At 36.7% G+C, this 24787-nt stretch overlaps 1 protein-coding gene across 6 annotated transcripts in view; it reads left to right on the top strand.

Moving 5' to 3' along the window:
* The first annotated feature begins 5219 nt into the window (after positions 1-5219).
* palm2akap2.L (PALM2 and AKAP2 fusion L homeolog) overlaps positions 5220-24787 on the top strand; it is a 155506-nt gene continuing 135938 nt past the window's right edge. For 4 of the 6 annotated variants that reach the window (XM_041585289.1, XM_041585272.1, XM_041585240.1 and 1 more), the window contains exon 1: positions 5220-5819. In XM_041585289.1, the coding sequence (XP_041441223.1) occupies positions 5775-5819 (45 nt within the window). In that variant the 5' untranslated portion in view covers positions 5220-5774. The remainder of the gene's footprint in view (positions 5820-24787) is intronic. The other 2 variants (NM_001371546.1, NM_001371545.1) reach the window with 1 other exon arrangement.

Genomic DNA, 24787 nt, shown 5'->3' with positions numbered 1-24787 from the left:
CAGGGGCTGCTGCCGCCTGAGGCAGCAGCCCCAATCCTGCCCCTCCTCCTGCTCCGCTCTTCTAACTACCAGCGTCGGAGCGGGTGGAGGAGGGGCCGCATCGCTAGTACAGTGAGCGCTATTGCGCTCGCTGCGCTAGAAAAGCCGAATTTCCGTTTTAAAAAACGGAAATTCGGCTCTTAAAGTTACCAGAGGCGGCTTTTTGCCGCCCCTGGTAACTGGCCGCTCCGTGCCGCCTGAGGCAAGATTCTCACCTTGCCTCATGGCCGGAGCGGCCCTGTCTATAACATATCCCTACAATTAATTTACTGGATTCTTTAAAATTGGTAAATAACTCCACCCATAAGACTTCTGCCCCCTCATTTTCTAACATCGCATTCTCCTTTATATAAGCTTTTAAATCCTGCCTAACAAACAGACATTCCCCTCCTCCTTTTCTATTGTCTCAGTCCCTCCGAAACAAAGTATAGCCGCTGATATTAACTGCCCAGTCATGCGACTCATTCAGCCATGTTTCGGCCACACCAATCACATCATATTTTCCCTCCAGCACCTCCAGCTCTCCCATTTTACCAGTCACACTCCTTGCATTTGCAAAAATACATTTAATACTGGTCCCATATTGAACAAATGACATGTGGTCCACCCTATCCTCAACAGTACCCCCAACCAAATCTCTTCCCCCATTTTCCTTCCTTTGCCAACTATCTCATCTGACCTGTCTTCCACTGAATCTTTTAATGAACCCTCCCCCCACAACTTAAAATCTCCTCCAATCTTCTAGCCATCTTCTCCCCCAAAACAGCTGCACCATCATTATTGAGGTGCAGCCCATCCCTAGCAAAGAGCCTGTAGCCAACTGAGAAATCAGCCCAGTTCTCCAAAAGACCCCAAACCCTCCTCCCTACACCGATCTCTCAGCCAAGCATTAATCTCCCTAAGCTCCCACTGTCTTCTTAGCGTTGCTCGTGGCACAGGTAATATCTCTGAGAAAATTACTGCATCTTTAGAAAAAACAAAACAAATTAGAGTAATACTAGAAACCTGGAACATGTCATTATCATGATGAAAGGATAATGCTTTCCTGCACTTGTGTTTCAAATGTGTTCTGCCTACTGCTCTTATTCAAGAAAAGTTATTTTATTAAACTGATAACTGATTTTTTTTTTAAGTGCAGTGGAGAATTGGTTCTTTTTAACACTTACTGCCTTCTCCTGGACCAGCTAAAGAAGAAAATTTTAGTCATTCATTCAGAGGGAAAGTATGCTTTCTTTAAGCACTAGGAGGAAGAGTGGCTTTAAAATAGCTCAATAACTATATTGATATTTTAGTTTCCAGGGGAGGAGAAATATCAAAGAAAATTACAGCAAAGAAAATTTGTATAAAAAAAATATTGGTAAATGCACATTTTAGAACAAGTTGTCACATTAAAAAATAGTACCAATCAGGAGGTACAGTACAATATTCTAATTTGGTCTGCAAAAACAGCAAAATTATATTTTAAATATTTTTTTAAAATGTAACTTTCATATATATTAAAACAAGACTTGATGTAAGGAGCTCTGCTTACATGGTTTAACACTTCCATCAATAGGCTTCCACATGTTATACCTGCTTATGTGTTTTCAACACAAGGATTCTCAACTGAAGATATTTATTAAGTACGACTTTTCGTATCAGCTCTTCAACATAACAGCTGCAAGACAAGTGAAGCATGTCTCATTGTGTATGTGGTCTGACTAAGTGTTGAACCTGCATCCTCTGTCTAAGGTAAATTGAGCTGACATCTGTAAGATGCAATGAACACAGGATGTCATGTTACTGTATATATGGCTCTTGGCATACCTACCGAATACTGATTCTTTATTAAGTAGACTGTTTACTTCTAAAATAAAAAGCACTATACCAAGAATTTAATTGAATTACTAAATTAAAACAAAGCAAAAAATGCATTAATTTATTTTAAGAAATTGTCCAACATTTCCATACCGTGTAGAGATTAATATCAGCAGTGATGTTTCTAGTGCTCATACTGCATACTATTACATGGGACGTTTTGATGACCATGGTACAATGCTGCTTTAAGCAAAGTTCTTACTCCTGTATATCGGGTGTTGAAATTTCACTCTAATGATGTCTGCTCACAATTGCAGCTTGCATCCAAAATTTTAATTTGCACACTACGGTGGCATTTGTAAATAAGCCCTATAAAGTCTCTCAAGGGTGTTAAATATTCTTCGGAGCATCATTAATTATGCAAACTGGTAGCTTATCTCTAATAATTCTCTGGTGCATTCAGCCAGTACTTCTTTCCATTCATATAGTCTCGTAAACTTTATTATTTGTTTGTTTTGCAAGTTGGCTTATTTATGTGCATAATTCACAGGATATATTCACACAAGCTTTTATTATAGCCCTTACATGCATTTTGCAACACCAAATGGATAAATGCATTGTTATCCAAATATCTTTGTATGCACAAATTTGTAGTACTTTCCCTGTTGGGTAAGCACAGTGGTCAGTGCCTTTTTCTACCAACAGCATCTAAGCAGCATTGTTGCAACCTTATTGTATATTATTTGCTATATTTAGGCAATACCCAGGACAATTGATCAGTGTTCACCACAAATTTAACTCCAGATTGCTTACAGAATGAACTTCAATTAAAATAATTGGCCTTCGAGTTCATCACCCCTATATACTCATAGTTTTTGCTCCTATTTATTATGGTAAAAAGCTGGTATAGAGAGGCTATGTTAATTAATTAAAGAATCTGGTTTGACGGAAGCAATGCTGCTGCCAGTGGATTGCATTGATTTGAATAAGAGACTGGAATATGAAAATGAGAGGGCCTGAATAGAAAGATGAGTGATAAAATGTAGCGATACATTTGTAGCCTTACAGAGCATATGTTTTTAGATGGGGTCAATGACCCCCATTTGAAAGCTGGAAAGAATCATAAGAAAAATTAAAATAAAAAAACTATATAAAAAAAAATAATGCAGACCAACTGAAAGGTTGGCCACTCTATAACATACTGAACATTAACCTGCAGGTGAACTACCCCTTTGAAGGGGCTTCTGGGGAAGCTGTACTGATGCATTTCAGGAGATCAAATATGTACCGAGGGAGAAAGGATGAGCTTATTCTTTATAGGAACTGTCTGGAAAGAGCTGGATTGAAGATGCTGGTAGTGAACCTTAGCTGATTCCAAATTAGAGAAAATGTGATTTCTATTATTTGGGGATGTTATAAACCTAAATAGCATTCTGCCTTTTTGTACCCTGAAACATCCTGTTTGTATTTCTTCCTTTACTCATTTTTGATTGTCACAAGGTTTGTAAATAACTAATAAAATAACCATGGCATACGTGTTATATACTGTAAATTCTAGGGTGAGTTTCTAGGCCTTCTGCTTCAGCTCCTTTGGGTAAGTAAGTGGCATGCAGCATAGCCTATTAGGACTGTAGCTACTAGCAATGCATTTGTGGCTGTTAAGATAGGAAACACAAGCACTGCCTGTCTTTAGGTTAGTCAAAAAGTTATCATTGTGGTTTCCCTCAGGAAGGCATGCTCACTGCATCTGCTGGTTTTCACTGTTATTGATTCCAGGGTCCTGCAGAGATATGATACCACAAAGCAGCTCAGACATATTTTCATAATAAGGTTATGAGTAACTTTTGTTGCTTCCCTTGCACTAACCTAAAATGTGAAATGGTCACCAGAGAAAAAGTTGCATGGACTCTAGATTTTCGTTATTAAACAGAGTAAAGAGTAAACAGAGTAAAGAACAACACTGTTATTAAAGGAATAGTATAATCTCTGGGGTGCCAAGTTGTTAGGCACCCTCCTGGTGATTCTAGTCATTTACCTGCTATCCTGTGCTGGCTCTCTTCTTCTTTAAAAAACACACACCAGTGCACCAAGGGTACTGTCTGTTGGTTGCCGCACAACCATCTTTTTTTCAGTCTTTCAGGTAATGCCCTAAAAGGGTTGTTCATTTTTGAATTTACCTTTGGAATTACAGCTCCTATCTGGTTGCTAGGGTCTAAATGACTATTGATTTAAATGAGTGGCTAGAATATAAACAGAGAAGGGCTTTAATATAAAGATGAGTAATAAAAAATAACAATGGAATTGTATATTTATACAGTATGTGGTTTTTTTTAGATGCTGGGGTCAGTCAAGGCCGGAAATAGGGGTAGGCAGAAGAGGCAGCTGCCTAGGGTGCAATGATAAGGTGGCGCTGGGCAGCTACTTCTAAAATCTAAAAGTTTTCTGCCTACCCCTAGCTGGGTTTGCACCCCTTACTCCCCTTCCTTCTCTCTGTCACCCACCCCTCCATTGCTCTACCCTCCCTCCTGTCACCCTCTCCTACCCTCAATCATGTTCTACTTCCTCCCCTCCGTCGCATTCTCCTCCCCTCCATCGCATTCTGTTACCCTCAGTGGTGTTCTGCTCCCCTCCGTCGATCTCTTCTTCATCACACACGCAGGGGGTGGGGGGTGCCTGGGCCGACCGGGTTGCCTAGGGTGCTCAGCCTGGCCCTGGGGTCAGTGACCCCCATTTAAAAGCTGAAGAGAATCAGAATAAGAATGCAAGTAATTCAAAAACTATAAGAAAGAAAAATGAAGACTAATTGTAAAGTTGCTTAGAATGAGCCGTTATGATGTAGAAAATGATTATTTGAGTCAATTTGCAAATGACTCCATTTGCATGGACTCAACCATGCATTGATTTGAATAAAAGATTGGGATATGACTAGGAGAGGGTCTGAATAGAAAGATAGTTAATAAAAAGTAGCAATAACAATACATTTGTAGCCTTACAAAACATTTTTTTTTATATGGAGTGAGTGAACCCAATTTGAAAGCTCGAAAGAGTCAAAAAAGACAAATATAAACAAATAAATAATGAAAACCAATTGAAAAGTTGCTTAGAATTGACCATTCATTCTATAACATAATAATTCTATAAAAGGAGAGGCAGTGGTGTAACTAGATTTTACTGGGCCCCACAGCAAATTAATTTTAGGGCCCCCAACATAACTAGAGGTTGTCAATTTTTTACCAATATTTCTTGAAATTGCTGATCATTTAGGGCTTATACCGGCTCCTGGGCCTCAGGGTCTGCTTCCTCTGTAGTTATGAAGAGAGGCAGTCTGGCTTATGGTGTGAGTGTGACAGCAATAGGGGTGTAATAATAATAGTGTAATATGCTGCTAGTGTCACAGAGGTAACAGAGGCAGCATAGCTTTAACTGTATGTGTCAGTCAGAGCTTCATTTCTGTCAGCACGTTTGTGGCAGACAAGAAGCCAAGCCTAAGTACTGTCTGTCTACTGCTGCCTTTAGCTTAGTCACCATAGTTAGCTTAGTAACCATCACGGTTTGCCTCAGGAAGACACGCTTACGGCATCTGTTGGATTTCACTGCTACTGATGCCGAGGTCCTACAGAGACTTGACACCACATAGGCGGAGCAAAGCAGCCCAGACACAGGAGAGAGGGGAAAAAAAAGCAAGAGCGAGGCAGGCTAGCGCGGAGCTGCACATACATGGCTTGTGTGACAGCAACAGGAGCTGCAGTGTAATATGCTGCTAGTGCCACAGCGGGGGGATTGGACGCTGCTACTACTTATCACGATCTGCCAGTGAAGGAGCTGTACGCCTCGCTATAGTACTCGCGCTATTCAGGAGAGCGCCTTTCCTATTAGCAGTTCATTGGAACAGCCTAAAGCTTCGCTCTGGCAGCAGCAGACTCTTATCCCTGTCTAGGATGGCGGAGGTAGACTTACACCGGGAGCGTTTGCAAGCCATAGCGGTAAGTGATAATATCTAGGCGGGCACGTGGCCTCGGGTGTCCATTCTACGAGGGGCTGCTTGGGGCATCTCCACATAGGAAGCGCTACCCCATCTGCTGCACTAGACACCTCCCTTGCCATTTCCATGTTCCATTCATATAATCCATACATATCTAGGGCATGCAAGGCAAAATATCATGTCTGCTTACTCTGTACAGAGGGCATGGCAGCTGCTGCAGAATCTCTTGGGAAGCAGAGCTGTATATATACATTTATATATATATATATATATATATATATATATATATATATATATATATATATATATATATATATATATATATATATATATATAGTACCATGCATATGACAGACTATACTGCTCTTCTTTGTGTCTGGGTAGACACTCAGCTACTTGCACTACTTGAATTAGTTTGATGCAACTCTGCTAAATATAGTTTTCATGATTTAAATAAAATATAGAGAATTCTAACTTTAATAAGACTTCCGTATTACTGTATAAAGCCAAACATGCAAGTGCCTGATTGCACAGGTGATATTGTGACAGCAGTTCCGCCCAGTATTGATAGTGTTAAGAATTGCAACTTTTTCCTGACTGAAATCCCTGTCTTTGCTGTGAGCAAGGCCTTCTGCTTCTGAAGGTCCTTAGGTTCAGAAGCCCCTTACGCGAGTGGACTTCTTTTAGACAAGGCACACTAAAAAGGTCAAGAGAATAGTGATGCTGAAATTCCCATTGTGCTGGGTGCCATTCTGACTGTATCCCCATACAGCACTGCGGCATGAAGAATTTTTCAGTCCTCCTTTAACTCTCCGACCACTATAGTGTGTGATTTATTAGCTCTGTCTGTATACAATTATTGTGTAACCTTCTACCTCCTTTGACACCTGGTTTAGTAAATATGCTGGGATTGTTTTTTTTATACCAAAGTCAATTTAGCTAAAATACAGAACAGGAATTATGGATATGTGATAAATATATTCAACTCGAAAAATGCATTCCACCGCCTGCAGCCATAACAGCAGCAATATTCTTGACATTTTTACTTATTGGTTTAGAAAAAAAACAACATCAGTATCAACATAAGAAAAACAAAGGCCGGAACCTTTTCATGGAAAAAAATGAAAAGTTATGAAGCGACACCCTTGTTAATGTCATTTATTCAGATGAGGGACTAGGTTGAAACTGCACACGATGCTTTCAGTTAAGTGTCAAACTCAACATTAATAATGTACAGCCAAATTTCTGCAAACAAAGAGGAAAAAAGGAAAAAACAATTACAGTCTTGTAGAAAGATGATACGTCATAAAATGCTGACAGAAAGAGCCATTGTTTACAACACTATTACTTGTTTCTTGCAAAGCAGGCCCATAACAAGCATCAGCAGACATTTGTGCACCAACATTCATGGCCTAAGAAAATAATTTTTTGCACGTGCATCTTTACTTCATGAAATGATATAAGTTGCTTCCATAAGAATGGAACACTGCTATGACAGAACCATATTCAGATTGTCTTTAGTTGGGTAGCTCATGCCTTTTGCTCTTTTGAGCTACTACATGTGTCCTGTGGTCTTTAGATAGATACCAATTTTCTGTGTTTCCTACAAAAACAGTCCCGTATTTTCGGGGGTGTATCTACAAAAGTTTTTTGAAAATGATAACAAATGAGACAAATAACAGGGGTACCGTTTGCCGCAGGTCTAGTAACTCAAAGCAACTTATCACAATTCCTTTCAAGTACCAGAGTGGTAAATGCTATCTGTTGAATGGCTGCCGTCGGTTATTAGACTTGGAAGTCTTTGCAACTGTTACATTCCTAAACACATGTTTCAGGAATATTATGTATGATGCATTTTCTAATCTTCTATTACAATTCCTTTCATGTGTGTCGGAAGGGGTCATGTCATGTGAGATGAGCACATGATTTGTTTCTGCTTTAGTAATTGCCTGCTCATTATTTTATGATTTGAGTATGTTTAATTACTGTCAGTGTTGGTTTAATAAGTCATGATCCTTGTGATTTAATAGGGTGGGATTTCTTTGCAAACCACTATTTCATATATTTTGTAACGAGAAATCATGGGGTATTTTGCATCATTACTGATTATGTTATCTACCCAACCAATGCTAGATGCAGTTTAAAAAGTCTAAAAGTCTAGTAAGGCATTAGTTGAATGCATATTTTTCATACAGTTAAGTGTTTTTTTATATTGCTATTCAAGTGCATTTAGTTGTCTAATGGAAGCAACTTTTGATTATGCAGCAGGTATTTTCATATAAAGGCACAGGAGTAGGAGCCTAAAAGGAGGTGATACACCAAGGGATTTTTATAGAGTTCAGGCTTTTTAAAGACTTGATAGATTTTGAGTGACATCATGTGCACCAACAATGTCTCATATTTATAGATATAGATATCGTTAAGTACATGAAGGAAGTTAGGCTCAATATTTTCTACCTACTATCCTACAAATACCAGGGGAGGTGAAATCACAATATTAAAGGGGTTGTTCACCTTCCAACACTTGTTTCAGTTCAGTTGGTTTTAGATAGTTCACCAGAATTAAAGAGTTTTTCCGATTACTTTCTATTTTCTATGTTGAAGGTTTTTCTAATTTTGAAGTGTAAAGTTTCCTTTTTTCACCTTCTTATAGCTCTCTAAACAGCTCTGGCAAGGGGGGTCATCGATTCTGTAACTGTTCTAAATTGATACATTTAGAGGCAGATTTATTAAAGTTCGAATGGTAAATTCAAATGTTAGTTTTTGTGTCAAAACTAACAAATTCGAATCTTCGCCACATAAAACCTTCCGAGTTCAATTAGAAGTAAATGGCAGAGGCCCGTCGAACCATTTGAATATATTAATTGCCTTCCTGACAATCAAGTTTCTTTTCGGAGGAAATTCGATTAGAATTTTCAGGTCGGGACTATTCAATCAAATATTAGACGGTCGAGTTCATAAATAATTTCCCATTCGAGTCGTGAGTACATTCGATCTTTGATAAATAACTCCCTATGTTGATACATTTCTTATATATGTCCCTGCTGAGCAGAAACTCTGCGTTTCATTAAAGGCAGCTGTTAGAATTGATACAATAGTTGCTAATACTCCAGAGAGCCTGCTGAAAAATGTATCAGCAATTGTTGCAAAATGATAACTGTTTAGATTCTGCACCTGAATTACTAAACTGCCAGACAGGAACATTAAACTTTAAAGTTAGATTTTGGAAAAATGGTAAAAAAGTTCAAATGGAAAAAATCTTTATTTCTCGAGAACACTCTGAAAACAACTGAACTGAACAACCCCTTTAAAGGAATAGTTCAGTGTGAAAATAAAAACTGTGTAAATAGATAGGCTGTGCAAAATAAAAAATGTTTCTAATATAGTTAGTTAGCCAAAAGTGTAATGTATAAAGGCTGGAGTGACTGGATGTCTAATAAAACAACCAGAATCCAACTTCCTGCTTTTCAGCTCTATAACTCTGAGTTAGTCAGCGACTTGAAGGGGGGCCACATGGGACATTTCTGTTCAGTGAGTTTGTAATTGACCCTCAGCATTCAGCTCAGATTCAAAAGCAACAGAAATGACCCATGTGGCCCCCCCTTAAGTCTCTGATTGGTTACGGTCTGGTAGCCAGGGCAACCAGTCAGTGTAAACCAAGAGAGCTGAAAAGCAGGAAGTAGTGATCTGACTGACTTGTTATACATGAAATCACTCCAGCCTTTATACATTACATTTTTGGCTAACTAACTATATTAGAAACATTTTTTATATTGCACAGCCTATCTATTTACCCAGTTTTTATTTTTACACTGAACAATTCCTTTAAGTGCTGTTTCCAGTGAGTAAAATATAGAACTTGGTTATTTCTGTCAAATTTTATCTGATACATTAGGATTTGTTTTTCTAATCTGTTACTATAGTTTGACCATAGCAGGCACAGTGCAGAGGTTTCAACTCAAAACTATGGGGCTGGACACTAAATACGGTGATTGAAAGGGGGATAGTTTAAAAGCTAATTAGATTTGCATTTGTGTTGAATGTTTAGACACTGTAGTATGAAACAGTTTGTAAGTCAGATGATTGGAAAGATTTCAAGATAATTTTAATTTTGTTGACGTGTATATACTTAGATTTTTGAGGTTAAGAGGTTAATCAGAGTTATCCCTAGACTGTAACACTATTTTGGCATAAAATGCCCCTTGTGGGTTACACTCTAACCCCATAAAACACTTCAAGGTACTTAACCTTAAAATAGGTAATATATTCGAGGTAAGGATTCCTGTTGCACTACATCCCTATAATCCAATGCTGCATGCTCTTTAAGAATAACACTAAAGAGCATTTATGGAGACATTAGTACTGTTTTATAGTGCTATGTTTCATATACTGTAAGTGCATATTTATACTGGTTTATATGTGATGGGTGACTAGAAGTGCAAAAGATTTATATTGTTTTTATTTTTAGTATCGATAAATCCTAGGACTTTATATTTAGGTGTTGCATATTAGCATTACACTTTGGGGTCTGAGGTTGCAATGAACAGCAAGCATGTCTGCAGCACCTCGATAGCCGTTAAATATCATCTTCCATCAGAGCTTAGGAGCTACTAATCTGTTAAAACACTCTGTTCTCAGGTGGACAGCTGACACTAAGCAGAATGTCTACCTTAAAATAACCTAAATCAGGACTGTTTGTAACCATCAGATGTTAATGTAAACTTAATAAACATCATCATTGCTTGGATTCCTATTCATAGCGTGGGTTGTGTAAATGCTACATCAAGTAAATATCTTAATTTTATATGGACAGATATTGCTCATATTTTTGTAATCCAGCAATGCCCCAGCATGCCTTGCCAGAAAGCATCACTAGCTTGCTGTGTTTGTTTGCATCCTATGAAACACCTGAATGTTTATGCATTGCACAGGAACCTGCTAATTGTAGGACTTGTATCCAGAGTTATCAATATGAATCTGTCCTGTCAGTGTTCAGCAATAGAAATCCTACTCACAACCATTCACAGACAAATTGTAAGAAACTGAAAAGGGTTTTAATACAGTGTAATGGTCACTGGGCATACAAAAATAAGTTCCATCCAAGAACACTCAAGTCACCTGTGCAATAGAACTGCACCAACATCTTAATGAAGTGTGAGCATGATTCTCTGGGCTAAGTATCCACTATCTTAGTAAGAGAGGGAGAAGGTACAGGAACTTTGCTCCTCTTATGGTCTCATCAAAGCACAGACCAATTACTACACACTCCTTGCTAGTAACCAGGTTGTTATTAGTGAATCATGTAAGCATATACAGTGAGATTGCATATTTTACTTGGGGATTCCACAAAGATTTGCATACTCAATAGTAGCTGGTATCAGATCATCTAGTATAGTGGAAGACTGAATATTTATTTAACCTTGCCAGACTGAAGATGTTGACAGAAGAGCTTTAAAAAGCACAAGTAGACATTGAAGGCATACAGTAATAGCAACCCCTGGTAAGAGGCTTCTGAAGGGTTTGTAAGATTGCTTTGTTGTTTCTTGGGTTTTTTGGTAGCAAGCTGATTTTTTTTTTACACAGAAAGTTGTAATCTACACGGGTTTTATGTTTTGCCACATTTAACTATTCTTTATGCAACAATACTAGCCTGAAATATTACATTCTAAACTGTAACATCAGGTAAAGTGTATGGGTAGTCAAGAGTAAAGGCCCTAGTATGTTGGTGTATGGTGGGTCACTGCTTTGCTGTCTTTCTAATGTTTGTCTCTAGAGATACTAGCTATTGTTCAAGTAAGTTCACTTGTACCTTTTCATATGCAAAATACTGATTACAGTATGTTTCAAGATGCTAAGTATTAAAAGTAGCTTAGCTAGAACTCATATATAACAGATATCAGTTTCAGTTATTTTAATTGACACCCATTCAAAATAGGAATATGTCATAAATGTTTTCCAAACAGGTTTTGACCTCTATCACATAGAATCTGTTCATTGCTAGACACTCTAGCAGCCTCAAATCCCTGTAGAAAATGGAAATTGTCAGATTGAATTTCATGATCCTGATTGCTTCTTGAACCTCATAATAATGGTGGAATTGTTGTTATCTATAAATCACATAGCTTATCATTAGTATTGGATCTGGTGTTATGAACTTATTTTTGAACACTAAAAGAATATACAGTGCAGCCATAGTGGTAGTGGATGATACATTTAGCAATTATGAGTAAAAAAAGAGATAGAGTGCAAACAATGAGGAAAATGGTAGACAAATTAAAGGAAGGAGGAAGAGAGGAAGACATACATTAGTTTCCAAAAAATGTTGCAAAAAAGATGAGAAAGGAAAGAGTAAATGTAGAAAAGTAACATAGATAGAAAAGAAGACCATGAAATGACAAGAATGGAAGTTGAAGTGAAGTTAGCATAGCATGAAAAAATGCAGGAAATATGGAAACAAATCAGAAAATAATTCATTTTAAGAATTGATTTAGGGACAGGTGGACAGGTGGATAGCTGAGCAATTAGAGGACACATTGACATACCTACCCTAAACCTAATGTAAATGTTTTATTGTTACACAACTTTATAACAATGAGTGATTTTAACTACATTTGTGACCGTTGTTCAAAAATCATTTAAAGCAAAAAGGTAATGGTAAAGACAAGGAACTTGATTTCACGTAATAATGTTTCCTCTGAGTGATTATGAAATCAAAAAAATCATTTTATTATATAATAAAAAAGAGCTGTGGCTAGATGACAACGTTTAATAGTGAAACATCTTGAATTCAGCTTGTAGGGACAGTTTAGAAGGGATTGTGAGTCTGGGGAGTGCTATGCATGTGTTTACACAGATGACTTTAATTTTAGCCCTTCTGTTGTGTGCAAAAGTTATTTATTGTGGTCCAGAAAGATCTGTTAGGTGGGTGGGGAGCAAAGCATGTCCAAGAAATCCTAAAAATAACTGCATCTGCCAGTTTGTAGAGAATGCCAAGCAGAGAGAAAGGTGGAGCTCCAAGCTGCATTGAAATCCCATAGAAGCTCTCAAGTTACTTGTTTGTAGCATTTGTAGAGGTAGAGGCTGTCTGCTGAGACTCTTATTGCTGTAGTCATGTATTTTGTATCAGCCCGCGCATCTCCATTTACCTACGTTAGACTCACTTTCCTCAAAATGGGTTGGACATTTTTTCAGATGCAAAAAATTGATATGTGTTATTCTTATTTTAAAATGCCATTTGCTGCTAGTGGTTTCTTTTTCACATAGTAGGACCACCAAGGGGTGATATATACTTAATAATAAGATCACTCTGAATGTCATCTATTCAGTGGTAGTAAAGTATTGCAAATATGGTCTGCATTTGGAGCACTGCTATGCTCATATGGTATCCACGTGTTGCTGCTTTCTAATAGAGATTTATGGTGAACACTTTGCCTCTGGCAGACCTACTGCTTTGGTGTTCGCAGGCTGTTATGATGGCATGCCTTGCATCCAAAAAAGGACCAAGAGAGTATGGAATGTTCCACATGCTGCATAAACTCCAGATTTAATTTTTTGGTGTTCTTTCTTCAGAAATTGTGTCTAGCATCCTGCTCTCTTTTAATATCTTGCTCTGTTAATGCCTACGTCCGTTCCAGTCTTCCGACCTGCAGCTAACCATTCAGATTAATATAAAGTAGTAAACACAACAAATCATGTATGGCTGCCTTTAGTATGCAGAAAAGGCTCTCCTGAACACTTTTGACACTTTACATTTTTTTCTACATGAAACTGCTCTGATATGTGATAGGGACATTAGGCTGCAAGATCCACTGGGGCAGCGACTAATGTGAATGATGAACAACAGAGCACAGCATAGATCTAAATAAAAAATATGCCTTTACTATGCCAGAAATAACCCATGTGCCATTGCACGGACACTAGTGGAGACATATTACATAAGAATTAGAGATAGGACCATACTAAAGTATTACAATGTTGCAGTTTGTGCCTTGATTGTTTAGTCCCCACTATACTCCAATGTAAAAAGCTGGTCACCCATCATTTCAAAATTTTATGTTGCATTTCAGGGACGTCATACTTCAGATTTTAGCAGCTATAGTGCCATACATCATATGCTAGCAAGCAGTAGTATCAATCACTAACAAAAGGGCTATGAGTCTGATATCTTTGCTTGGCTCAAGATTTAAAACTCAGACTAATGTTTAGTCTTAATGCCAATAACATCATTATTTTGTATATACACCATAATTATGTTAATGGTAAAATGCAAATAAATGGTAGACTATTAAATCATTTCCCCATGTGTTGTCAGAATATCTAATCACAAGTGTGGCTGTATTATGTCACCAATGTCATTCTATAATGCCACTAATGAAAACACTCTCCTATTGTATGCATAGCAATGCACTGACGTTCTTTCCACAAAGGGGCAATTCATGTTTCCAGCCTCTTAATTCCATGTTAAATAAACCTGCTCACTTTATAGAAATTCTGGGTTAAATTTCACGCCTCCACATCCATGAAGAATTTTCCTCTAATTAAAACCTCCCCTCCTGCACAGTTGTAAAGACTGAAGAAACAATGAACTGCAGAAAATAGAACTAGAGTAGAAACTGCTGAGCTGTAGAGTAGTAAAAGTATTAGGGTGCTTGCACATGAGCAAAGAGGGATTCTCTTTTATTGTTTTCCTTTCTTTTCTACATACACAAATATGATTGGTCCATGTCCCATTCTGCTGGCATGTGACAATTTTAACCAGCTTTTCACTATCTAAGAAACAAAAAAACTAAGAACAATTTTGAAAATATGCTTCCACTGGATATATTCTGTATGTAAGCAAAAGAAAAAAGGATGACTACAGTACAGCGAAAAATATATGTTCTTGGAATGTCCAATATTATCCACAAATAATGAAAACCCCAGGGCCAGGACTTGCAGTAGCAGACAATACACGCCTCAAAATCAAGGAAATACAAGGAAAATTCTTATATAGTTTAGTGCAGGAGTAATTCTTCCTATATAGCACTGCATTTGAGCCCATCAGCATGTAGATGATTCACATGGGTGCAAAAGTGGGAAGGGAGGCAAAGGGGGACTTATGATTGTAGCAGATGGGGTCAGAGAGAGAGAGAGAAGAGAAGGGCACCCTGTGCCTTGGATGTCAAATAATCTTGGTCTGGCAATGAATAAAACAGTATTTTCACCATCACTAGTAATATTAAAATGTTTTATTTCCTCCTCAAACTCCAGGAATAGGTGCCTGATCTAGGGATGATTATCCATGTGATGATGGGGAAGAATGTGAAAGTCTCACTCTATTCTGATACTTACTCTGACGAGTTAAATATTTTTTTTGTATAGGAGAAGCATACATATAAGCTAGTGGCAACATATGTAATTATAAAAAGCTATCTGTTCAGAATGTATACAGCACAAAGGATGTTAATTAGATTCTTGTGTCAACCCTTTTGTGAGCCTGCAAATAAAAAAACATACAGGAGGCAAAGAATGCATTCTTCAGGTATTGTCATAAAGCAAACACCCATTCCCAGTATTTGACACGGATCCTTATTTATAAGGAGTGTCACACAACTGGAATTTACTGATTAAAGAGTATGAGGAATCTCTCAGTGTGTCACAGACCATTAAAAATACAGATACACTGAATAGAGCTAGTTAGTACCTGTAAAGAATGAATAACACTTCAAAACCTTTTGATTAATGCCCGTAGGATTTTATTCCTAGTAGGTTATCTGCAAGGCCTATGTTTAAAGAGGAACTTGCGTTGCTTTCTTTTGTATAGCTGTTGTAAAAGCACATGGACTCAACTTGTATGTGATAAACAGATCTATGCATGCTTAATTATGTGTATCTTTTATTGCACACTAAAGGCTTCTTAAGTCAGCCTTCTCTGCGCTTTAACCCTTTCAATGCAAAAGATGTAGAATCTCTGTTGTTGGCAAAAAGTTGGCAAGAGCGGCAGTGACGTATATTATATTCAAATCCATTAGCACATTGTAACAAATGTATACATTGATCTGCTTGTCAGTTTATTAAATGATTTCCTAACTCTCCGTATTCCCTCATTTCAAGCTCTATCAATCTGCCCTGTAGATTTCATATATTTATAGTGTATAGTTTATAAGTACAGGTTACAGAGATATATTTCTTGTTCTGAAATTGCTATACTTCAGAACACTGACTGTATCGATAATTTGTCCAAAACTCTCTTCAGTGCTTTTAGGCAAACTCAATATCCAGCTAAACACTTTTCTTTGTCGCTGTATGTATCTACGGGAGCAAAAACACTTAATCACAAATTATGCTTTAGTGGTTGGGTAGTTTCAGTACATATTTCCATCTTTTATCCTCTACTGCTTGAGCGTTGTATGTCGCTATGGGAACCCAAAATATTTTCTTGGTCACTGTCACTGAAGCCTAAGGAGAAACTAATTGGCAGTGTGCAGGTTTCCACAGCAAGACTGGTGTTAAACTCTGCAAATATTTTTCATGGAGCAATGGCAAAAGCATCCAATATAATACATTTATTTCTTTTCAAATCAAGCTAAGAGGAACATTATAATATTTTGCCTTCCAAATAATAAATGAAAAGGGCACTAACAATGTAGTAATTGTTGTTGCTTCCTGCAAAGGTCTTTCTAAAATGAACACATGCAGTGAACTTTTTCATATATTGATAGCAAATAAACTAGAATTTTAAATTAGAATTTTAAACGTGTAATTTGAACAGTGATAAACCCTTAGGTGCAGATTTATCAAGGGTCGAATTGAAAATTCACATTTTCTATTTTTTATGGTCAAAACTGTCAAATTTGACTAGGGAGTTATTCAATTCGATTAGAGTTTTTCAAAAAAATTTAATTCGATTTTCGAGATTTATCATACTCTGGCCCTTTAAGAACTTCAATTCGACTATTTGCCACCAAAAACCTGCCGAATTGCTGTTTAAGTCAATGGGAGAAGTCCAGGGATCAATTTAGAGTTGTTTGCAGCCTTCCTGACATTTTTTGGAGAAAAAACTCGAATCGAGTTTCTAAAATTCGAATTGAATTTGATTTGAATTTGATTCGAGTTTTCAGGACAATCCCATTCCCATGAGTTTAAAATTTTTTTATAATACATTTTAATTGGTCAAATTTCGAGTTCATGGGAGTTTTAAAAAAACTCACATGAATTCGAAATTCGACCCTTGATAAATGTGCCTCTTATAGTCATAGCCTCATTTTATTGCAATGCAATTGAGTTATATATCAAGAAACCATAACAACCTATAGTAGCTATTAAATTTCATACCTTTATAGAAAATATGGGTCTCTTGCAGTGTTGCACTGCTTCTACTATTCACTTTGGTATTTGGCTGAATCTCTGATTCTTAGTCTGCCAAATCTGTGATACAAATCTAAACCTGAACCAAATGTAAACCTGTATGAGTTTCCTAAACATATTCAGGAAACAATATTCTTGTACAATTAAAATGTCATCCCACTTGTTAGAATATTTATAGACCTGAAAAAAGAAAAAAAATATTACTTTCGAATAAGACAACCAGATTAGCATTGTAAATTGAGAAAACATATCTAATGCAGGATGAATTATCTGTGCATGTGACTCCTTAATCCATGCAGATCCACCATTAAGTTCCTAATTTAATACAAGAAATTGAATGTATCCATATATGTGCATTAAAGTTCAGCTTAGTGTTATTCACTCATGGGGTATGAATGGGATGCTGATGCATCTTAAATAAAGCACTCTACTGTGTCTATATTCATTATTATCATCTTTTATTTAGATAGCGCCAACAAGTTTTTGGATTATTTTACAGCATTTTTTCCAGCGATTTTGCAGCACGTCATTCTGCTTGACAACAATCCATATCACTAATCTTAGTTTTGCTATAATCCATTTTCTGTGTATGTCTGGACACCATAAAAAGAAAAGGGTGGTGATAATTGCCATACTAATTTGTGTTACATATTTTTTTCTTGTCATTCAGCAAGGGTAGTGTTTGGGAATCAAATCATTGGCTTGTGAAAGCCATTCACTTTGTCTACGCACTCATGGTGAATCATTTGCTTTTCAACATTGATTAAAACAATCTGGGTGTACTGGTTAATACTAAAGAAAATCTGTTTTTATGGGATGATAACAAAGCAATAACATTAAAACAATTTTGAAGGAAATTTCTCACCAAATAATTCCAAAATAGTGTTGCAACACATATTTTAGAATGGATAATGCAATAACTAATCTAAGCATATGCTAAGATAGCACTAAACCATATTGGTATCAAAACAATCCTATTTAGGTTTCTTTAATGCTTAAATGATTTTTTTTAGTAGATTTAAGGTATGGTAATCCAAATTACGGAAATATCCCTTATCTGAATATCCCTAGGTCCCAATGGATCCCATACCTGTGCTTCATGAACATGTTTGGTTTGTTGATTCAAATTAACAAAAGACTCTTTTGAAATAACCCTAGGTCTCAAACATTCTGGATAATAAATTGTAAAAGTGTAAAGTTGAAACAACTCAGACAAAGTATTGTACCTTGTTAAGCCCACTCTGAGACTGGGTAACAATTCATTGACTTGTCATCTTTATGTGGCTTATGGAATCTGCCCGTGTGCCCTTACCCTTAAGCTGCAAAAACAGAAAAAACCCATCCGAGAAATTGTTACAATATTAGGAGTGGCAAAATCTACAGTTTGGTACATCTTGAGAAAGAAAGAAAGCACTGGTGAACTCAGCAACCCAAAAAGACCTAGACTTCCAGTGAAGGTAACAGTGGTGGATGATCATTTCCATGGTGAAGAGAAACCCCTTCACAACAGTGAACAACACTCACCAGGAGGTAGGCTTATCGGTATCCAAGTATACCATAAAAAGAAGGCTGCATGAAAGTAAATACAGAGGGTGCACTGCAAGGTGCAAGCCACTCATGAGCCTCAAGAAGGCTAGATTGGACTTGCTAAAAAAACATCTAAAAAAGCCAGCACAGTTCTGGAAAAACATTCTTTGGACAGATAAAACCAAGATCAACCTCTACCAGAATGATGGCAAGAAAAAAGTATGGAGAAGGCATGGAACAGCTCATGATCCAAAGCATACCACATCATCTATAAAACATGGCGGAGGCAGTGTGATGGCTTGGGTGTGCATAGCTGCCAGTGGCACTGGGACACTAGTGTTTATTGATGATGTGACACAGGACAGAAGCAGCCGAATGAATTCTGAGGTGTTCAGAGACATGCTGTCTGCTCAAATCCTAAATGCAGTCAAATTTTTTGGGAGGCGTTTCATAATACAGATGGACAATGCCACGAAACATACAGCCAAAGCAACCCAGGAGTTAAAGCAAAGAAGTGCAATATTTTTGAATGGCCAAGTCAGTCACCTGATCTGAACCCAATTGAGCATGCGTTTCACTTGTTGAATACTAAACTTTGGTAAGAAAGGCCCACAAACAAACAGAAACTGAAAGCAGTAAAGGCCTGGCAAAGCAGGAGGAAACCCAGAATCTGGTGATGTTCATGAGTTCAAGACTTCAAGCTGTCATTGCCAGCAAAGGGTTAGAAATAAACATTTGATTTTCAGTTTTTTAATTTGTCCAATTACTTTTGAGCCCCTGAAATGAAGTGATTGTTTTAAAAAAAAGTCTTAGTTCCTATGCAAACTTTTTGTTCAACCCACTGAATTAAAGCTAAAAGTCTGCAGTTCAACTACATGAGTTGTTTCATTTAAATTCATTGTGGTACATTTATGTACAGAACCAAAATTAGAAAAAAAGTTGTCTCTGTTCAAATATTTATGGACCTAACTGTAGGGGGATTAAAATTTGAATGTGTGAATTTTGACACCAAAAAAAAAATTGAAAATGTGAATTTGAATTTACTATTTGAACCTTAATAAATCTGTCCCCAGTGAAACTGTTGTGACCTTATCACCTGTGTGAAGAATCCAAATGTATTATTTATTTTACTGCTCTCCTTTAATGAAAACTGTTTACGAAGACCTAGCCCAGAACATAGTGGTAAAAGCATGAAATATAAACACAAAATCAATTTTGCATTCTAGACTCTCCTGATCATATGGTTAAAAAACTGGATGCCAGACAGTGTTAAGTTTGTTGCATTACAGCCTAGCACTAAGATATTTTTTTTTTAGCACCCAAGGGATTGTAAGCCACTTCATTAACAACCATGAAGTAAAACCCGATACCTTTACCGGCATATCCAAGTGTTGCTTGCTGTTATTTGGAGGTTACAGCTGTCTTTGCTTATTTACATAGACGTGGCTGGCATTTTAACACCTGCAGTTGAAGTACTGCACATGCCTTGTGAAATGTATTTCAGATATGTAGAAGTTATCCAGAGCATGCGTGACTTAACATTTCATGCCAGTGGGTCTTATTACAAATGCAGAGTCCACCCTGCCAAGTTTTACCTTACTAAGTTTCCCACCATCACTTTATTAAAAAAAAACATGTCTCTCAGGAAAGGTTCTATTAAAAGTCAGGTATTATTCTTACATTACAAAGAAGTTCTATTCTAATGAGTATAAATTAATTTCTCATCCTAAAATCTGGAGATAATATTACAATTCAGTTTTCAATAAATGCATTATAAACATATTCATTTACATATTCAACATATTCATACTAATTAATATACATGCTCTCACTTAGTTCACCTTCCGAGTAAGTTAACAAAGCTGCATTCAATAAGTTGCTTACCCAATGAGCACCATTGATCATGATCAGACAGTAATTGTAACTATACCTCCATGGTAACTCATGTCTGTCTGTCTGTAAATCGTCAACAATATTTACATTTTTATCGACTTGCAAGCCATAATGCTACCCTATAATAGGATGGGCTTGCAAATTTAGTAGCCCCCCCCCCCAAGATGGTAGCTTATTGGCTAATGTACAGGTTTCAAACATTGACCTTCCCTAAGGCTTGGTCAGATATTGATTGGGAAGATTGTCCAATTGGGTCGGCAATGACACATCTAACCATTGATGCAGTTATCTCCTGCGAGGTTGCTCCAGAGCTATATGATCTGGTTGATGGCCTCCGAGCCAAACTGCTGGAACAAGACGATTTGCCCCACTGCCTGGTTGGCAAAATCAGGCCCAGATCCAATCACTTTGTGACCTGACTAAATGAGTGGATATTTCTGTTTATGGGGCAGATTTAGATAGTGACACCAGTCATGTAACACGTTTTGTGCACTTGTGTGAAGAGTCTGTCATCAATCAGTTTGCTAGAAGGACTTGCAAGTATAATGAACATCTAGACACACATAACCTTTTTGCCACTTAAGGGAATAATTAGTTGCTTTACTTGTATGTTCCTTGTATGTACCAGATGCATCAATAAAGTTTGCTCTAAGTTTTTGAAGTGAACATTTAAAACAAATAAAATGTAACAAACTGTAATGTAATATTGTTTTGTTTGTAAAGGACAAATAGATGGTAGAGTCAATGGGCAACAGATATTGTATATTATTTACCAAAAGCAGCTATTTGTTACTATTTACATAGTTATAGGAGAGTGTCTGAGTTACTGCTAATTCAGTAAAGCTTTGTATTCAAGTTATTAGAAATGATATAAACTTCTCTGAGCACAATAAATCAGATAGGGGATTATTTGGGCAATGGTTAAATGTCAGCAGGCACCAGGCAGACTGCAATGAAAACATGAGCAGAAGCTTTACAAAATGTAATGTAAACAACTGCACATCAGCATTATGATTTACATATTAATTCATCACTGTTTTGCTGCATTGGCTTCAGCAATTTATTTTTTTTATCATCACTGTGATGTTTTGCTGAGCCAAAAGTTTTAAACTTTCCAATAAATACAAGCTGACTCTAGACAAAACAAGCTTATAATGTAGTTGGAAACAACATACAATTATATAACATTTTTTAAAAGCGTGCTTCAACAAATTCTCTTGATATATTTTCAAGTCAATTTCTTCCTGCAAAAAACAAAAAAAACAAAAGCACCCCACATTAAAGCTACCATTGAACTATATCAAGTCTTCTGCTGTAGTCATCCCTGAATGTCTCGCTATACTGATGTTTCATTTGGAGGCATGTAAAATCTTGTTAATAAACCAATTTCTGGCTCAAATATATGATGGACTTTTTATATCAAAATACCTTAAAAAACCAGTGCCCTTTCTGCATGCCCTCTTAGTGACACAGAAGGCTGCAATGTGTATTTTGCTCTAATTTAATAGATCAAGTTATGACCTTTGCACTTTGTGACATGTTTTGATAAACCTGAAAACATTAAGCCATTATTAACCAACATCCTCCTAACAGGAAAATAAAAGGTGAGTGAGAATCTGCCTATTCCTATAAGTACAATAATGGCAATTTTACATAACTTAAATAGGTACCAGGTCTTACAAATTTTAAATAGATGCTCTTTCTATATTGTATGAAACATTTGCAAAATATAATTGATTATCAGTAGTATCCCTTACATTAGTCCAATTTTTTTTCTGAATTTTAAAATGTAGAATTTAGTTAATCTTTTTTTAATTAATTCTTTTCTCTCTGTAACAAGCTTCTCTAGATAGCAGTGGAGCAAACATGGTTCTAGCACAGGAGTGCCCATACTTTACTAATGTCTACTTTTTGTGATGTTGCCCATTATGATCTACATCCATAAAAGTATAGTTGGCATTCTGTTCTATTGAAAATATTACTTAAATATTATCTTGATTTATGAGCAAATGTATATTGCTATATTTAACAAAGAACTATTTATTATCTAACCTTAATAAATAAAACGTAATAAATATCTGAATCAAAAAACTGAAACAGGCTGGTCATTTAGTTGACAGTGTTTTGAGATCCACTAATCACCAGCTAAAGGTCTACTGGTAGATCCCGGTCTACTTTTTGGGCACACCTGTTCTAGCATATAGAGTAGTGGTTAACAAACCAGAGCAGTCAGAGCAATCATAGTAGAGAATGGTCATTTGATTTCCTAGATACTCTTATGATGAATGTTGCGGTAGATATATTTGCTGTCCTAGCAATGACTGAATGAATTATACACCAATGTTTTCTTATATTTATATTTTTTTTTATGAGCTAAGGTGAGACCTGACCAAGGGGGGCCCTGACCAAAGGTCTGAACTGAAAAAGTTTTGACAGCCAGTGGCAAAAAGAAATTTGATATTCATGATTTTCTGAGGGAGAACCAGATTTCAAATTTCCTGAAATTTCTGTCATGGTCTTCCTATTATCCATGAATTATAACTCATGAATTATAACTCATGTATGTCTGTGAGGATGACATTTTTCATTTGTTTATATCCAGGAACCCAGCAATAAACCTAAAGTCATACAGTTTTCTGAATAGATTCTTCTTGCAGCACATATTAAAGCAATGTCAAGGTAAAAAATGGAATGGAGAGGTAAAATAATTTTTAAAAATATGTAATGCTCACTCACGCAGGACTAGCTGCAAGTTTTGTGTGTTTATTAGCATTTAATAACATTTTCGAACCTAGGGCCAGATTCAATTCATGATTATACAAAAATAGACAAATCCGGCTCTGAGTGTGTGCTTAATAATCATAAACACGACAAGGTGCGGGTATCGATTCAATACTGAAAAGCTTAATGCAGACTTAGCCCCGCTCACCGTGAACAACAGTTGGTCCGGGTGCACCTGCCCCGGACCCTACTCTTCAATCTTAACACCGGGCTCTTCCCGTCCGCTAAACAAATGTTGTAAGTAAATCTTTGGAATCTTACCCTGCACGATAGGTGACCCGGGTGCAGCCAGCCCCGAGTCCGTCACTAGGAAGGAACGCCAAAAGTCCAACAATCGATGTGCAGGCCGTGCACTCCTGGGTATGAACACAGATCGCTCGTCTCCAGATTGTTTAAAAGGTAAATACTTTATTTAAGACATACAATCAAATAACTATGGCGTCTGAGGTCTGACGCGTTTCGTGACAAAGCACTTCCTCAGAGACCTCATTTCCTGTCACATTACACCAAGTTTAAATCCCCCCCACACACCTGAACATTAATTAAGAAATTAAAACATTCTTTCTTTTACTCACTAAAAAGTCGCGTTAGTTGTATATAAGACAAATATTGGAAATAGGGATAATCCTATAAATAAGTTCTTTGATTGATATAATATATAAACATAGACCATATAATATATATTTCATATCTTAGATAATTACAGTACTTCATTAATGTGACATTCGAATCCATAATTAAGAAATGTAATTTGATATAATAACTGCTATTTGGAGACGTATAGGTAAAAAGTCTTATAACCATTTTATCTTTACTTGTTCACAAAGCGATCATGCAACAATGTATAAATATAATATCACTAGACATACACAGTGTTACTATATAAGACAAGTAATTAACATTAAAAGTAACAACTGATGTCAAAGACTGAATTTAGCCCTTCAGGTTGTCTGGTGTGTAATTGAAAAATCCATTTAATTTCCGTTTTTAAAACTTTGGCTTGTAAATCACCACCTCTAGGGCCCAAATTCACTCTTTCTATTCCCTGCACTGACATCCATTTAATATTTCCACCATTGCACTCCCTAAAATGTCTTGCCACGGGAGTATTTGCTTTTTCTGATTTAATATCATTGATGTGCTCACGTATCCTGTTCTTTAGACTTCTAATCGTGCAGCCTACATACTGTTTGTAGCATTTTAGACAAGTTATTAGGTATACTACTGATTTGGTATTACAGTTGATATAACTCCTAATTCGATATGTTTCTTTCGTTACATTACAAATGAAAGATTCGGATACCTGAACCACCTCACAAGTGACACATCTCTTTGCTCCACATCTGTACATTCCAACACTATCCAGCCATGTATTAGATCTAGTTTCTGTATTGTACAAGCTAGGTGCTAATTTCATACCTA

This window comes from Xenopus laevis, chromosome 1L, assembly GCF_017654675.1.
Source record: "Xenopus laevis strain J_2021 chromosome 1L, Xenopus_laevis_v10.1, whole genome shotgun sequence".
NCBI classification, from domain to species: domain Eukaryota; kingdom Metazoa; phylum Chordata; class Amphibia; order Anura; family Pipidae; genus Xenopus; species Xenopus laevis.
Note: the sequence above shows the minus strand (reverse complement) of the source record. Positions and strands in the feature narration are given on the sequence as shown.